Raw genomic sequence first — 15,872 nt, 5'->3', positions numbered from 1 at the left:
GCACATAGCACAGGGCTCGTCGTCGTCCTCCCCACCCGTCAGCTGTGCTTGAGTGGCATGTGCTGGGTTCCTGAGGAGCCGGGTCCCCACGGGGGGACAGGGCCTGGCGTCTGGAGCGGCCGCAGCTCCCTGCCACATGGCCCGGGAAGTCTGTCTCAGGTGGATTTTCCAGCATGTCAACGCTGTTCTCGTTTCCTGCACCCGGGAAGCTCCTGCAGGCTGGAGGATGGGGCAGGACCCTCGTGTACATGAACAGGCCGGGTGTCACCAGTCACTCGGGGGCTCCCGTCTCCCCTCAGGCACAGGGATGGGTGTCCAGCTCTGGGCTGCAGCGGCTGCAGGTTCTGGGCAGTGTGATGAACCCCCCGCCCCAAAGGCAGGCAGTCTCGGGGCACAGTGCCCACACAGGGACATCGGTCAGCACCGCGGGAAGTCAGTGTCCACTCAGCATTACTGGACCTACTAGCATGACCCAGGGTGGGCAAGTGGCTGTCCCTGTTGGGGTCTTTCTGCAGTATAAATGGACCTCCCAGAGCTCCTCAGGGGGCCTGGACTTGGCCGGCCACCCGGACCCCTGAGTATACACATGCAACCTTCCGGACCTCATCCAGACCATGGGCACCTTCCTGTGGACACGGCAAGTGAAGCAGGGACGCAACCCCTTCCCTTGGCCTCCTTCCTCCCAGGAAGCTGCGGTGTTTTTGTCGAGGCCGCTCACTGCAGATGAGAGGTTTCTTTCCTCTTGGATCTAAGTGCCCCGTTGGAACTTGGATGAGGAGATCCATGAGCATCGGGGCCTGTGGGCCTTGGAGCCAGCCCTGCCCCTTGGCCTGGTGCTCAGGGAGCCAGGAGCTGCCCCGCGAAAGTACACTCCCCGCCACTTCCTCCTCACTGGGTCCCAGTCACGGCTGCTGCCTTTGCACCTCTTTCCCTGCGGCCGACGCCGTCTCTGCCTCCTTGGTGGGCATCTGGTCGGCACAAGCCCGGGAGATGCCAGGAAGCCGAGAGTGTGCCGGGAACCTAGTGTGGTGTTGGAATCCTTATTCACAGCTTCGCCAGCCTTAGATTCTCAGCATAGGAATACAGAACACTGGAACCCAGAGGTGGCCCGGTGCGACTGGGGCCTCTCAGTTCCCTGAGGAACTTCCCCACCGCGTCCTGGGGGGTGAGGGCCAGGGCGGTTCTTGAGGTCCTGGGGTCTCTTGGGAAGACAGACAGGGCTGTCCTGAGGCAGCATCCTGGGCAGTGATGCAATGATGGCCGACAGGGGTGTGGGGGTCTGCACCGTGTGGGGTGATACCACGGGGTGCTGCCAAGGTCCCATCTGGAGGGATGGAGGCTTTTAGGGCTGCCTCTAATCGCCCTTACAGGTGTTCCCAGGGTTCACACCAGATTTCAACCCCATCAAATATGGTGCGATAATTATGGACAATGTCATGATGCGTCGAGCACGGTCCAGAAAGTGACCTGGAGCATGGCCTGGGTAGTGAATGTAGTGGAGGTCAGCCGATGTGGTATTTTATCTGGTGCCGGTAGGGTGGGTGATCTGGGTGTGATCCCTGGGGCGCCAGAGATTGGGGGAGGCAGACAGAGGATCTCCGTTTATGGGTCTCGACAGAGGATCTCTGTTTCTGGGTCTCGTTGAGCCTGGAGTCAAAGGTCACAAAGTTTACCTGGTTCTGTAGGGTTTCACTCATGTGTGAGCTTTGACCAAGCTGCCTGGAGCATGGTGGTGATTGGGATGTGGATATATATATATATATATATATATATATATATATATATATATATATATGTGTGTGTGTGTGTGTGTGTGTCTGTATGTATATGTGTATATATACACATGTATATATGCCTGTGTGTCTGTGTGTGTATAGTTTATTTTGGAAAATGAGACATTCTATAGGAATTATTGTATATACTTTACATATATCTAAACTCATTTTGTTCCCCAGCACTATCCTATTCCTCCAATATAACAAGATATAGTTATGTGGTTTGGGGACCCCTGAGTACCACTAGGTATGTCCTCATGTTTGTCTAAGTATGTTCAGTTGTTCATTGTGGTTCCTAGCACTGAAAGACCTAAGCAGTGCCACAACTTCAAGCCCTCATATTGAAATACCTTGATTAGTTGAAATTAATTAAGAGGAGTTCAAGGAACTCTTAACACTTCCTAGGAGACTCCTCTGTGCCAAATATGCATGTTATTTAACTTTAAAATATGGCCTATAATTGTATTAATTTATAGACCGATATGATTGATGGGAATAAATATTACAAATGTGAGTGACTTGAACAAACTGTTTGGGGGCCATACCCAGTGGTGCTCAAGGTTTAGTCCTGGTTTTGAGTTCAGGGAATCACTCCTGTCAGGCTCAGGAGACCATATGGCATAACAGTGATTGAACCTAGGTCAATCACATTCAAAGCATGTGTTCCTTGCAGAATCTCTACTTGAAGAATCTCTCCAGTCCCTTGAACAAATTAATTGTAATAAATAGTTATGATTTATTGCGGTAGGAACAGAGAAAAAATCAACTATTCTCTGTGTGATCTTATTGATTATAGTATTATGATATATATGCAATAAATTATAAATTGAATTTTTTTAAAGTGATATAAAATGTCAGAAAATAATGAGTAGTACAAAAGTAAATAAATTTAACTTGGCATAGAACATGAAGTGCTCTAGAGTTTGGATTAAGGAGGCTACTAGAAATATAAAAATACTGTGATTAAGGAATAATTTTGTAAAATCCTGGAATTTCTGAAGATTGGAGATGGAAAAACATTAGTACAGAAGGAATAGGCCAGGAAAGTTTCTTGCAGGGTGATCATTGGTACAAGAGCCTGTTTATTGGATAATAGGATTATTTTGTGATTGTATTAGTCTCTGATGGTAGGAAGAATAACAGGAAAAATAATAATGAAATATAATTATTTAATGGTCAGAAGAGATTGAAGGAAAATGTGAAGGGCTGCAGGGAGACAGCTGGACTTCTCTTAAAAAGACATTTTCAGGGATGTCTTCACTGCAGGGTCACAGTAAGAGAAGGCAAGTTAGGGAACAAAAATTTCTCTCTGGACCCAGTTTCAACAAGGAATTGACCAGCAAATATTGTAAACATCACTATCCTACGGATAACTTTAAAGCTCGACTACATATCTATTTCATAGATTTCATGAAATGACTGAATCAAAGTTCCCCAAATTCAGTACTGGAAATGATGGCCTTGCTAGAGCTGCTCACACTTAAGAAACATTATTTTTAATTGAGTCTTGACTTCTTTAAACAAAAACAAAAGCTCCAATAGGCCAGAGCTAGGGTTTCCCCACTGCCCTGTGCAAAATGGCCTCAAAGTCTCCAAGTGTTCTCCAATGCAAAGAACTCCTTGACCCCTGTCACTGTAGCACTACAGCACTGTCATCCTGTTGTTCATTGAGTTGCTCAAGCAGGCACCAGTACCGTCTCCATTGTAAGACGTGTTGTTACTGTTTTTGGTATATTGAATACGCCACGGGTAGCTTGCCAGGCTCTGCTGTGCTGGACGGATACTCTTGGTAGCTTGCCGGCCTCTCCAAGAGGGATGAAGGAATCGAACCCAGCTCAGCCCTGTACAAGGCACACTCCCTACCCACTGTGCTATAATTTCTATGCAGTGAATTTCTATAATTTCTATACACTAAAATAACATTCCAAAATCTACAAGTCAGTTGAACATTCTCCATAGATTTTAACTTGCTCAGTGGAATTTGATACTTGAAGGTTTCTTCTTGTAGCAAGATCCTTATTTACAGAAGTTTAAAACAAATTCTAAACATGGTATATGCTGGCAATATTTGACTAGGACGTAATCTTCAAGAATCATGTATGTTGGGTATGACTAGACAGTTTTGAGAAACTAAAGGAGACTTAGGATATCAGTAGAGCCCATTAAAAATGTGGTCTGGAGTGATCCTGAGACTTCTATAGGTTTCCTAGGAATTTGGGCAGATGAGGAAGGAAGGACACTATTCCAGAATGTTGAGGTGGGGGGATGGTGCCGCCAGCAGGTCAACCTGTACCTGCAGAGTGAGTGCACCAGCAGTCCGATGGTGCCTTCAGACTTCCAGATACCCCAAAATTGCTGCTGTTTGGGCTGGTGATATGGAGGTAAGTCGGAACCCGTGACTGAGATCTCCAAGCCTGCTTGGATTGGGACTGGGCCTCCTCTCTGCAGGTTCCCAGTTTTCCAGTAGCTTGGCAGTCACACTCACAAACTGCCCCCTATCCCGTGCCATGTGCCATGTAATGTTATCAACAGCCAACACCCAGAGACTATAAACTAAAGCTCCCAGAAGAGAATGACACAGTTTCCTGGACATTAGATTCTATCCAGAACAAGCAATACAAAACAAATCATCTAGCACTGCCTTTTTGGCAGGTTTGAGTAGTGGTGGGATTGGTGTCAAAATATTGAATATAACCAAAGTAGAGAGAGAGTATGGGGAAAATTGTCTGCCACACAGGCAGAGGAAGAAGGGCTGGAATGAGGGAAGAGGTAGGGGGGTGGGAAAAGAATTCTAGGTATTTTGGTGGAGGAAAATGTGCACTAGTGAAGGGATGGGTATTTGATGATTGTGTCACAAAAGTTTAAACATTAAAGTTTTTTAACTATAGGTCACGGTAAATCAATAAAAAGGGGGAAATAATAATAATAAAATAATAAAATAAAATTAATATTCTGAATTTTAAAAAGTAATGTGGAGTTCATGCACAATTCAATAAGCTTAATTAGTGGATGAATAAATAGCAGTACTCCTACATTAAAGAAAAAGAAAAGAATGTTAAGGAAGGATGGACACCATTCCAGTTTTAAGAATGCTAACTTTTTAATAACCCCTGAGAAGACGTAAGCTGGCCTAAATATATAAGCATTGCAGGAGCCATCTTCCAAGTTAAAAAAATGTTTTTAAATGTCCAATTTAAAAAATTTCTTATGATGTTATCCACATAGTATATTTAAAAGATCCTGAATGGGTCATTTCTATTCTGGTTACGCATGTAGTTATGTATGGCAAGCAAGCTATTTTTGTGATGTATTTTTCAGCATATTTGTCTTTCTCTTGATTAATTATAGTGAGAAAAATCATGAGTTCACATATGTATAATATTCTTCTGGACTGTAAAATTTCAGGGGGCATGTGAAAGGGTTGATGAGAGGAACAGAATCTATGACCTCCTAATATGTCAATTAATAGTGTATTATCTGGAGCTGTGGGTAATCCAGAGTTAATTAACTCAGGAACAGGTTTTCTTCCATAGTTGCTAAATTAGTAGATAATGGGGCTCTTTTTTTGGTAGGAACAAGTTTATTGCCTGACATAAATTTTTATTTGTTTATTTATTTATTATTTATATATTTTTGCTTTTTGGGTCACACCTGGCGATGCACAGGGGTTACTTCTGGCTCTACACTCAGGAATTACCCCTTGCAGTGCTCAGGGGACTATATGGGATGCTGGGAATCGAACCCGGGTCGGCCGCATGCAAGGCAAACGCCCTACCCGCTGTGCTATTGCTCTAGCCCAAACCTGATATAAATTTTTAGCTAAGAGAAACTTAGCTTTGTGGCAAAAAAACATTTGTTTACTTAAACATGCCCATTTCCCTCATTCTGTAAATATCTTCTTTCTGTTGTGTATTTCTGGACCTTCTCAAATGTTCACCTCAGTTGTCTCTAACTAAACTTTACATTTCTGTGAGGGGTGAACTTATCTATGAGGGGTTACCAGATAGTGAACTTAACTTTCTTCCCTCTTGTTAATCTATCAGTTTATGTCAGTTTGGTTATTAGACTAATCTATCATACAAGGAAAAACTTTTAATTTTTTAAACATATAGATAATATGTGTATAGATCCCTTCTCATGAACTTCTTTCCAGCTATTCTGACTTAAAACCAATTTATTCTCTTTATAGGAAGAATATTATATATATTAAAATGCAACTGGTTGGGCCAAATAACAGTTCAAGATGCAGTATTGCATATACTTATTCCTATATACTATTTAGAAAAATACATATTATATGAAAAGGAATATCTCTTCATCACTGTGATATTTTCATATGTAAATAGAAAATACCTATGGGAGAATTAAATAAATACATGTATATAACTGTTTAAGTACTAAATAGCACACAAATGTGACTAAAGTAGAATCCTTCATCATGGTGAATTCATAGCTATATTTCCACACAGATTAATGGCCAAGAACATACTTATATATAGAACATGTGGTGTGTTTGGTAGGTATGAAAAGTTCAAAAATAAAAACAAATACTTCTCTCAAAGAAGAGCTTATAATCTTAGAAATATTATTAAAAGTACTCATTCTTTTCAAAATAGCCTATCAACTTTTAATTCCAACTTGTTTATTCATTTCAAATAATCATGAAAATTAGTGAATGATGCATGCAGAATATAAGCAATATGAAGGAATATACCACATACAGTGATTATATTGTATCTATGCCTGAAGAACTCAATAAACCATGTTTAAAATAAAATACTTTTTCCAAGGGAATTATGCACAAATTCAAATTCTCCTTTTAATATTTCCTGTTTAAGAATGACTCTTTAACTGATTTAGTGAGAATCTCCACCTGTGTACTCAAAAATTCAGGAGTATGCTGCAACTACTTTATCCATGACTTTCCTCAGTCATGCACACTATTATATCTTGAATGTTAGCATTTCAATTAGAGAGGTTACTAAAAGGCACTAAGGTTACTAAAAAATTCAACATTTTTTTTTATCTCACAGTGATTCGATATTAAAAAAAATTTAAAAAAAGAAATTCAACATTTTTTAAAATTTTACTTTGCACACATAGGTTTTCTCTGTAATCCAAGAGGGTAAATAAAAGATCACATATTAAAATTTATGTATTATATAGCAAAAATAAAATGAATCTACAAAACAACATATTTGTGTACATTAACACTCATGTGTTTTCTGTTTGTTCTTACCTCATTGAAAATCCTTTTTCTACTGAGCCCTCTGATTAAGAATGAATTTTTAGGGGCCGGAGCGATAGCACAGCGGGTAGGGCGTTTGCCTTGCACGCGGCCGACCCAGGTTCGATCCCCGGCATCCCATATGGTCCCCCAAGCACCGCCAGGAGTAGTTCCTGAGTGAAAAGTCAGGAGTAACCCCTGAGCATCGCTGGGTGTGACCCAAAAAGCAAAAAAAAAAAAAAAAAAAAGAATGAATTTTTATAGTTCCCCTCTCTTGCCTTCACTCTCAACCTATCAGTTATCAACATTCATAACATTTTGACAATCATCTCTTATACCCCAAATTTCCTACTCACATTTTCTGATAGCAGAGAAAACAAACTAACATGAGATGAACATATTATTAAATTTTAATAATTGGCAAACATATTTCAGTGTTATGTTGCAAGCTCAGGTAAATGTGCTCATGACTAGATACACTAACTAATTGGAGAGACTTAAATTCTAGTGCACTCATGCTTGAATAAATGATTACTGAAAAGTATTTTTTATTTTTATTTATTTATTTATTTATTTATTTTTGCTTTTCGGGTCATACCCAGTGATGCAAGGGCTTACTCCTGACTCTGCACTCAGGAATTACTGCTGGCGGTGCTGGGGGACCAAATGGGATGCTGTAAATCAAACCCGGGTCGGCCCTGTGCAAGGCAAACGTCCTACCCGCTGTTCCTCCAGCCCTGAGAAATATTATTAATATTATAAATAATAAATATGTTTGGATTTCAGTATTATATACAAACACAAAAGACTATGCCTCTCCCAAATTCTAAGACTTAATTATCATTTAGTACAATTCTGCCATTTTGTATTACTCTAGTACTCTAATCATTGGAGCTATTGAATGCTTTCAACCACCGGGTATATTTTATTTTTTTTATTTATTTATTTATTTTTTTTTTTTTGCGTCACACCCGGCGATGCACAGGGGTCACTCCTGGCTCATGCACTCAGGAATCACCCCTGGCGGTGCTCAGGGGACCATATGGGATGCTGGGATTCGAACCCGGGTCGGCCGCGTGCAAGGCAAACGCCCTACCCGCTGTGCTATCACTCCAGCCCCATCACCGGGTATATTTTAAAACACTCACAGGTTCTTCATGAAAAAAGTTTTTCTGTGTATTATTTTCAGCAGAGCATTTTTCACATCCTTGTTCCTCAGACTATAGATGAGGGGATTCAGCATTGGGATGACAATGGTATAGAACACAGAGGCCACCTGTGCCTGGGTCAGGGATAATGAGTCATCAGGCTGCAAATACGTAAACGTCAGGGAGCCATAGAAGATAGTTACCCCCATGAGGTGAGAGGCACACGTGGAAAAGGCCTTCTTCCTGCCTGCTGCAGACTGGATCCTCAGGATGGCTGAGATGATGGCGATGTAAGTGACAGTGATAATGAGGAGTGGGAAAGCGATGGTGAAGCCAGCTAAAAAGAAGATCATTAGCGCTGTGCTGGAAATATCTCCACAGGACAGAGCCATAAGAGCTGTGGTGTCACAGAAGAAATGGTTGACATTGGAATCACAGTATGGCAAGGTACTGATCACACAGGCGATTATTGTGGAATCTGTGAATGCAACCACATACGGCATCACTGCCAACCAGTGACACACTTTCTGTGACATTACTGCGGAGTACAGTAAGGGGTTGCAGATTGCTACATAGCGGTCATAGGCCATGGAGCCCAGAAGAAAGCATTCACTACTTGCCAAACCCACGAAAAAGCACATTTGAGCAAAGCAGCCAGCAAAGGAGATGGTTTTCTCGCTGGATTGGAAATTCACCAGGGCCTTGGGGGTTATTGTAGAGGAATAGAATATGTCAATGAAGGCTAAATTGCTTAGAAAAAAATACATCGGCGTATGAAGCTGTGGGTCCATTCTGATTAACACGATGAGACCAAGGTTCCCCAAAACAGTGAATAGATAGATAAAGAGAAATATCAAGAAAAGACTGACTTTTAGTTCAGGATGATTTGAAAATCCAGAGAGTACGAAGAAGGTCACCTCTGTGATATTATTTTCAGCCATTTGGTTAATACAGACCTTGACACAGCAGCTGCATAACAAGGACAATTGTTAGCAAGATGTAAGTCTATAAACCTTAAAGGCGTCTGCTTACCTAGTGTCATTCAAAAGTTACAGATTTTTTAAAAAAATGTTTAATTACCTCAAAGTCTAATAAATTATGAGTATTTTTATTTTTCACAGAAAGACACCCTAGTTAAGCATTACAAATCCACAATTTTGTAAAATATAGCACTGTTAATGCTATGAATCCAGAATGATTTGTTTCAGTGATCCTTATTGAGCTAGGTCACCTTCTATACCAATTTATTACTGTACCCAAAATAAACTCTAAATAATTATCTATCACTTTAATAAAATAGAGATAACTATTCCAAATAATTTCTAATTTGGTATTTTTGTCAAGTCTTATTTTTTAAGTTCTAAAAGGACACTTAATGGACTTTTATGAGTTTTATTTTTAATAAATAAATAATGAATTTAATAAATAAATCACATCTCGGAGTTCTTTAGACAATACAGCTTTAACTGTGTTAAAAATGGATAGCTCCATACAACATATATCAAATGAAAGAAAACTTCGAACCTTTGTTTATATATTAATGATTTTAATGTTAAGACTTTTCTTCTAAAACACTGTCTGAAATGTGAGATTAAATCCAAGAGAAATTAAACTATAAAATAGTAAAGTTATTTTTTCATATGTGCCTAGGCATCATATTTATTTTCATGATGATTATGACATCATGTAAGAATCAATTTATTTTCAAGGGATAATTTCAAGTCAGGGCTGGAGCAATAGCACAGCGGGTAGGGCATTTGCCTTGTATGCGGCTGCTGATCCGGGTTCAATTCCTCCACCCCTCTCAGAGAGCCCGGCAAGCTACAGAGAGTATCCTGCCCACACGGCAGATCCTTGCAAGCTACCCATGGCATACTCGATATGCCAAAAACAGTAACAATTCTCACAATGGAGACTTTGCTGGTGCCCACTTGAGCAAATTGATGAGCAATGGGATGACAGTGACAGTGATACAGTGATACAGTTTCAAGTCAATAAAAAAATCTAAAAAATAAATTATAATTTTTACATTAAAAAATTTAAAATTTTTTTAAAAAAATTTACAATTAAAAAAATATACTTTTACCTCTCTTCTAATTAAGTAACTTATTTGTCTAAATTGATATAAAAAGTGATGCATATTTGATGTATTATTAATGTAAAATTTTCTCAAACATTTATCACTACTTTAGTAAATCAAAATGGCTCCAGATAATATCAATGTACATAAACTTTTAATTTTCCTATACTCAAAATTGGTTCTGTCATGCCTGACAGTTTAGGCACTTTACTTACTGCCTACTAGAATTAGGCAGAATTAATGCCTGTTGAGAATTAAGATTTAATTTTCAGTTAAAATATATATTCAAATTCATGTTTAGTTTTGTTCTTAGTCTTTTTCAAATGTTGTACTCTGAGCAAACTTCACCTGTGGAAGTCTGGTGTTTCAAGCAGTCATCTTATATAAAGATCTATTCCTCAAACTCACACTCTATCACAAAAAGTTTGTCAATTGGTAAAAATAAATAAATGTAAAAATGCATAAATGTAAAAGACAGTTTCTCTTTGTGAAGAATACACAGATATAAACACACTTATGGAAACAATAGTATCATAAAATTAGATTTACCTGTAATTCAGGATCTGGACCCTTTTCTTTCAGCTATCTTTTCTGCTACGAGTCTTCATTTTTATGATTAGATAATAAGAAGTAAATCACTGCAATATTCAACAAATTCACCAGTACCTACTGGCATTTAATTCTATTTGCCTTATATATAAGAGCAAACATCATGAAAAATCAATATCAGGGCTTAAACTGAATTTACAACTGCTGCTAAAGTGAAAATGTTGTTATTTTACATAGAACATTATTTTGTATAAAATTTCTTATTTAAAAAATTTTTTGAGAACTTGGGTGACATTTCTATATGATGCATGTCTTTAATATAACATCTTCCAAATATATAATACCTTCTAAATTAAGAAGATATCACCTCTTTTAAATGCTTTGAGAATTGAGATTTAATTTTCAGTTAAAATATATATTCAAATTCATGTGTAGTTTTGTTCTTAGTCTCTTTCAAAAGTTGTACTATAAGCAAGCTTCACCTTTGGAAGTCCGGCGTTTTAGGCAGTCATTTTATATCAGGATCTATTCCTCAAACTCACACTCTATCATAAAAAGTTTGGTCAATTAGTAACTTTGATCTCAGGAGATCTGAAGTTTAATTGTACCCAAGGTTGACATAATTTTCCTGGAATATATCTTCACTGGAAATGATCCGAAATTCATGTTGTAACTATGATACCACAATACAAATAAGCACTTAAAATTCAATTTGTTAAATTTAGCACATGTCAGTTAAAATCTTATAAAAATCTTGGAAGTATAATTCATTTGTTTCAAAGATTATATTGGTTTTGATATTATTTTCACATGTATAAGTGCACATTCTCATTGAAATCATGAAATACGTGATACTTTATGTTTGAGAACATCAGATAGTCATTGGCATGTCTGAACATCATGGATAATTCTCCCATCAAAAATAACTGAACTTTCTCTGTACTTCTGTAATGGTGCTAGTATATGTACAATATATAAAATTATGTTATTGTTCATGTCAATAATTAATGCAAGTTGTCATTCAAGTATTCAATGATTTCTAACTGACTGCCCAGTTTTTCATACATAAAGTCATTGACTGAGAATAAATATGTTCTCTAGGAGAATAAACAATAATCTGAATAAAAATCAATTTTATTCTCCTAGTTATATGATTAGCAAATTATTCATGTAAAAATTCAGTGTTATTATTCTTATATTTAATTGATTTTATTAATCTTTTAAATAATCCCATTATAAAGTATATTGTTTGTAGTTCTTACATTGGTTCAACAAAATATTTTTTTTAACACTTGATGTCAATGGCTACTGACAAACTGCAAAGCACTAGTTTTAAAGAATTCTCAGACTTCTTTGGTCAAGGCATTTCTCTGTAAAGATTTTATATCCCTTTAATATATATATATACATATATATACTGTAGAAGATATTTACAGTAATAAAATCACAGATCCTTCATCTGAAGGTAAAGTTTTATCCCTAATTCAACTAGTCACATCTCAGTTTTTTTTTTTCTTCAGTGTAGGTAAATTTTATTAGAATGTGGGTTACTGGGGCTGGAGAGATAGTACAGCTGCTAAAATTCAGGGTGAGTCCTAAGTACCACATATGGGTCTCTGAACCCACCCGGAAGGGGTCCCTGAGCACAGAGCCAGGAGTAGGTTCTGCGTACAGCTGTTTGGGTAGCAAAAACAAATAAGCAAATACATAATAAAATAAAATTTGGATCACATGCTTACACTAATGTGGATTCTCATGACTTTGATGTATACTGATGATGATAATGTACGAATGTTGGTAAAAAAAAAAGTTGGTCAAGATTTAGAATTTTGGACATTTTGGTGATATGGAGGTGAGGTAGCCACATTAGAGATTTTTAAAGAGAAATATATCTCTCAGTGAGACTGCCTGAGTTAATTTATACAATAAGATGTTTTTTGTACCGTGAAAGAAAGCTCTTCTTTCAGAAGAGCACTATTTATTTGTCAAGAATTGAGGTTAAAAAAAAATCTAGGGGCTGGAGAGATAGCACAGTGGGTAAGGTGTTTGCCTTGCACTCGGCCAACCCGGGTTCGATTCCCAGCATCCCATATGGTCCCCCGAGCACTGCCAGGAGTAATTCCTGAGAGCAGAGCCAGAAGTATCCCCTGTAAATCGCTAGGTGTGACCTAAAAAGCAAAAAAAAAAAATCTAAAAATACATCCATACACACACACACACACACACACACACACACACACACACACACACACTGTCCTTTTTGATACTTACTTTTTCTCATCAAGAAAACTGACATTAAAGTTCCATTGAATTCTAAATTTCTTTAGTATAAAAAGGCAACTAATGAAGTTATTACTATTTTATATTTATAATTTACAATCTAGTTTCAGCCACTTTGCTGCAATGTCTCGTATGTATTATACAGATGTATTAGTTGTATAGTAAAATGTAATTAATTACTGTGCTAACAGATATAAAAAGTAAATGCTCAAATATATTTATATAAACTAGACCTTATATTAAACTGTCTGCACTGCAGAGCTTGGCAAGCACCCTGTGGCATATTCCAATAACAAAATGGCAAAACCAGTAACAATGATGGGTCTCATTCCCCTGACCCTGAAAGAGCCTCCAATGTAGCACCGTTGGGGAGGATGAGTAAAGAGAGGATGCTAAAATCTCAGGGCTAGGATGAATGGAGACGTTAGTGGCACCCACTCAAGCAAATTGATGAACAATGGAATGACTGATACAGTGATATTAAACTGAAATTTCAAATTGGTAATGAAGCATGTTACACGTGAAAAGATTTATTTAAAAGATCGCATATAAATCAGCTTGGTGGATAAAGCTTCTATAGCATTACAAAATCTGAGAAATTGTGTGGGAGAGTTAGGCTTCAAGTAAGAACTGATATTTGAACAAAAATGTGAAGAGGACAGAATTAGGCAAGTAGGCAGTAGAAGAAAATTGTTTCACACAGGGAGTGTTGGTGCCGAGGTTTGCATGGTAGACAGGCTACTTAGTGTGAATATTTCCCCCATACCACCAAGCAATTCTTTTGATACTTGTTTTATGTTGTACAAAATCAACTCTATTTTCATACTACCTGAAGATCACATCACATAGATTGAATCTTAGTGTACATCAACTCTCTTCACATGCCATTTGAGAACTCAGAATACTACCAATACTTATGAACTCATGACTAGGGACTGTTCTAATGACCTTCTCCATGAATTTCAGACAGCTGTCATGAATGCAACATTTCCCTGCACTTTTAATTATTTGGTTATAAATCAGATGCTACCACCACCTTCTCTCAGGAGCTTGAGTGACTCACGGAGCCTAGGTAAATATTTTCCTATTAGATTATCAGCTCATCACAAATAGATCTAGAACTTGAACTACCAAATGGAACACTGTTAAAATTAACATTCAAAACCCCGATTTCAATAAAATCTTATGCGGATCCAATCAGCAAAAATGAAGACTAAAATATCTTGCTTCTATGACTCCATATGACGTTGCTTTTAGTCCCATTGGAAAGAAGGAGGTTTGTCTTGGCTTAACAATCTCTTGAACAATAATATAATGTGCTAAGTCAATAAACCTCCTAGAACTCTTTGATTACAAAATTCCCTCTAATGTCCACGTTCAGGTGAAGACTTTCTTATTCTCGTCTTACTTTTTTAAAGTTTCGTTCAATAGCTTTGGTTCCAATAATTATTTTAACAGTTTGAACAAAGTTAGTTCACTTTCAAACACCACCAAAGTGCCCAAGACATTCATTCATCACCATCTTTGTATCACTTCTAGCACTTCCTGTCCCCAGTTTGATGTTAGTTTTGCCAGCAGTGGCTTAAGGTTTGACATCCTTCTGCTGTACAAAATGCTCTACAAAGACCATAGCTGTTATGTCCTGACTCAGAGCTAAGTTGTTTACTTCACAGGAAAAAATTCAAGCACAAATTAGATAAAGTGTAGTAAATATTTATTAACGCAGGGTATTTTTGATGCCTCAAGAATCAAAGTACATGCCTACTCAAAAAAGCAATTGTATCTAAAACAAATGATTGCTAAAAGTAATAGTACAAACCCTGAGAATCAGAGTGCCCAGCAGTTTTCACTATTTAAAGTTACATAGGGTTTAATTTCAGGGTTTATTCTTTATTTTTCTAGACAGAAAGGATGAATATTTAGTGATTTTTCTAGGGACAAGGTGCTACCCAGATTTTTTACCTTATGTTTTTGCTTCCAGGGTTATCATGGATGGCAATTGTAAATAGCCATGGCATAGATGGGTGTGAATTTTTATTCCGCCAAAGTTTTATAATAAAGTATAAGTTTCCCATAACTTAATAATCTTCCAACTCTAATACTCTTGCCTCCAAATAGTCCAAACACAAGTTTTGGACTTCACTGTTCCTGGACTTCACTTTTTTTGCCTCTTAGTATGTTTGAAATCTATTATTACTAATTTAGTTGACAGGACGTCCTTTGGTTCATACACAGAATATGTGTACTTTAAAAGAAGTGGTGAGCTCTGCTTTCAAGAACCTTTTATTTCAAAAGGGAGAATTTTATGACTCAGAATTTTATAACTCAGGTTATTTATATATCACACTTGCACTAACCATTTTTCTATCTTAATTCAATATGTCTATGTTATTGTTTTATTTCTCTATGTAATATATTTATTTCTCTATATATAATATATATGTATATATGTTAATTTCCTATATATATACTATAGCTGCATGAGCAGTATTATGGATTCACCACCAGGATCTCACCATTCTACAAGAAAGTGATAATTGACATTAAGAGAGGAGTTCGGCCGAGTGATACCATTTCACTGAAACTCTTTGTTTTTTTTTTTAATTTTTATTATATCACCATGTGGAAAGTTACAAAGCTTTCAGGTTTATGTTTCAGTTATACAATATTCAAACACCATCCCTTCACCAGTGCCCATATTCCACCACCAAAATCCCCAGTATACCCCCCGCCACAGCCCCCCCCAACTGTATAACTGATGAATTTCACTTCATTTTCTCTCTACCTTGATTACATTCCATATTGCAAAACAA

At 37.7% G+C, this 15,872-nt stretch overlaps 1 protein-coding gene across 1 annotated transcript; it reads right to left on the bottom strand.

Moving 5' to 3' along the window:
* Window positions 1–8,146: 8,146 nt before the first annotated feature.
* LOC101549695 (olfactory receptor 8I2-like) lies at window positions 8,147–9,091 on the bottom strand. The gene has a single exon (XM_055143752.1). It carries the CDS (start codon window positions 9,089–9,091, stop codon window positions 8,147–8,149), a length of 945 nt encoding a protein of 314 aa, XP_054999727.1.
* Window positions 9,092–15,872: the final 6,781 nt, after the last annotated feature.

The sequence above is a fragment of the Sorex araneus genome, chromosome 6 (assembly GCF_027595985.1).
Source record: "Sorex araneus isolate mSorAra2 chromosome 6, mSorAra2.pri, whole genome shotgun sequence".
NCBI lineage: Eukaryota > Metazoa > Chordata > Mammalia > Eulipotyphla > Soricidae > Sorex > Sorex araneus.
Note: the sequence above shows the minus strand (reverse complement) of the source record. Positions and strands in the feature narration are given on the sequence as shown.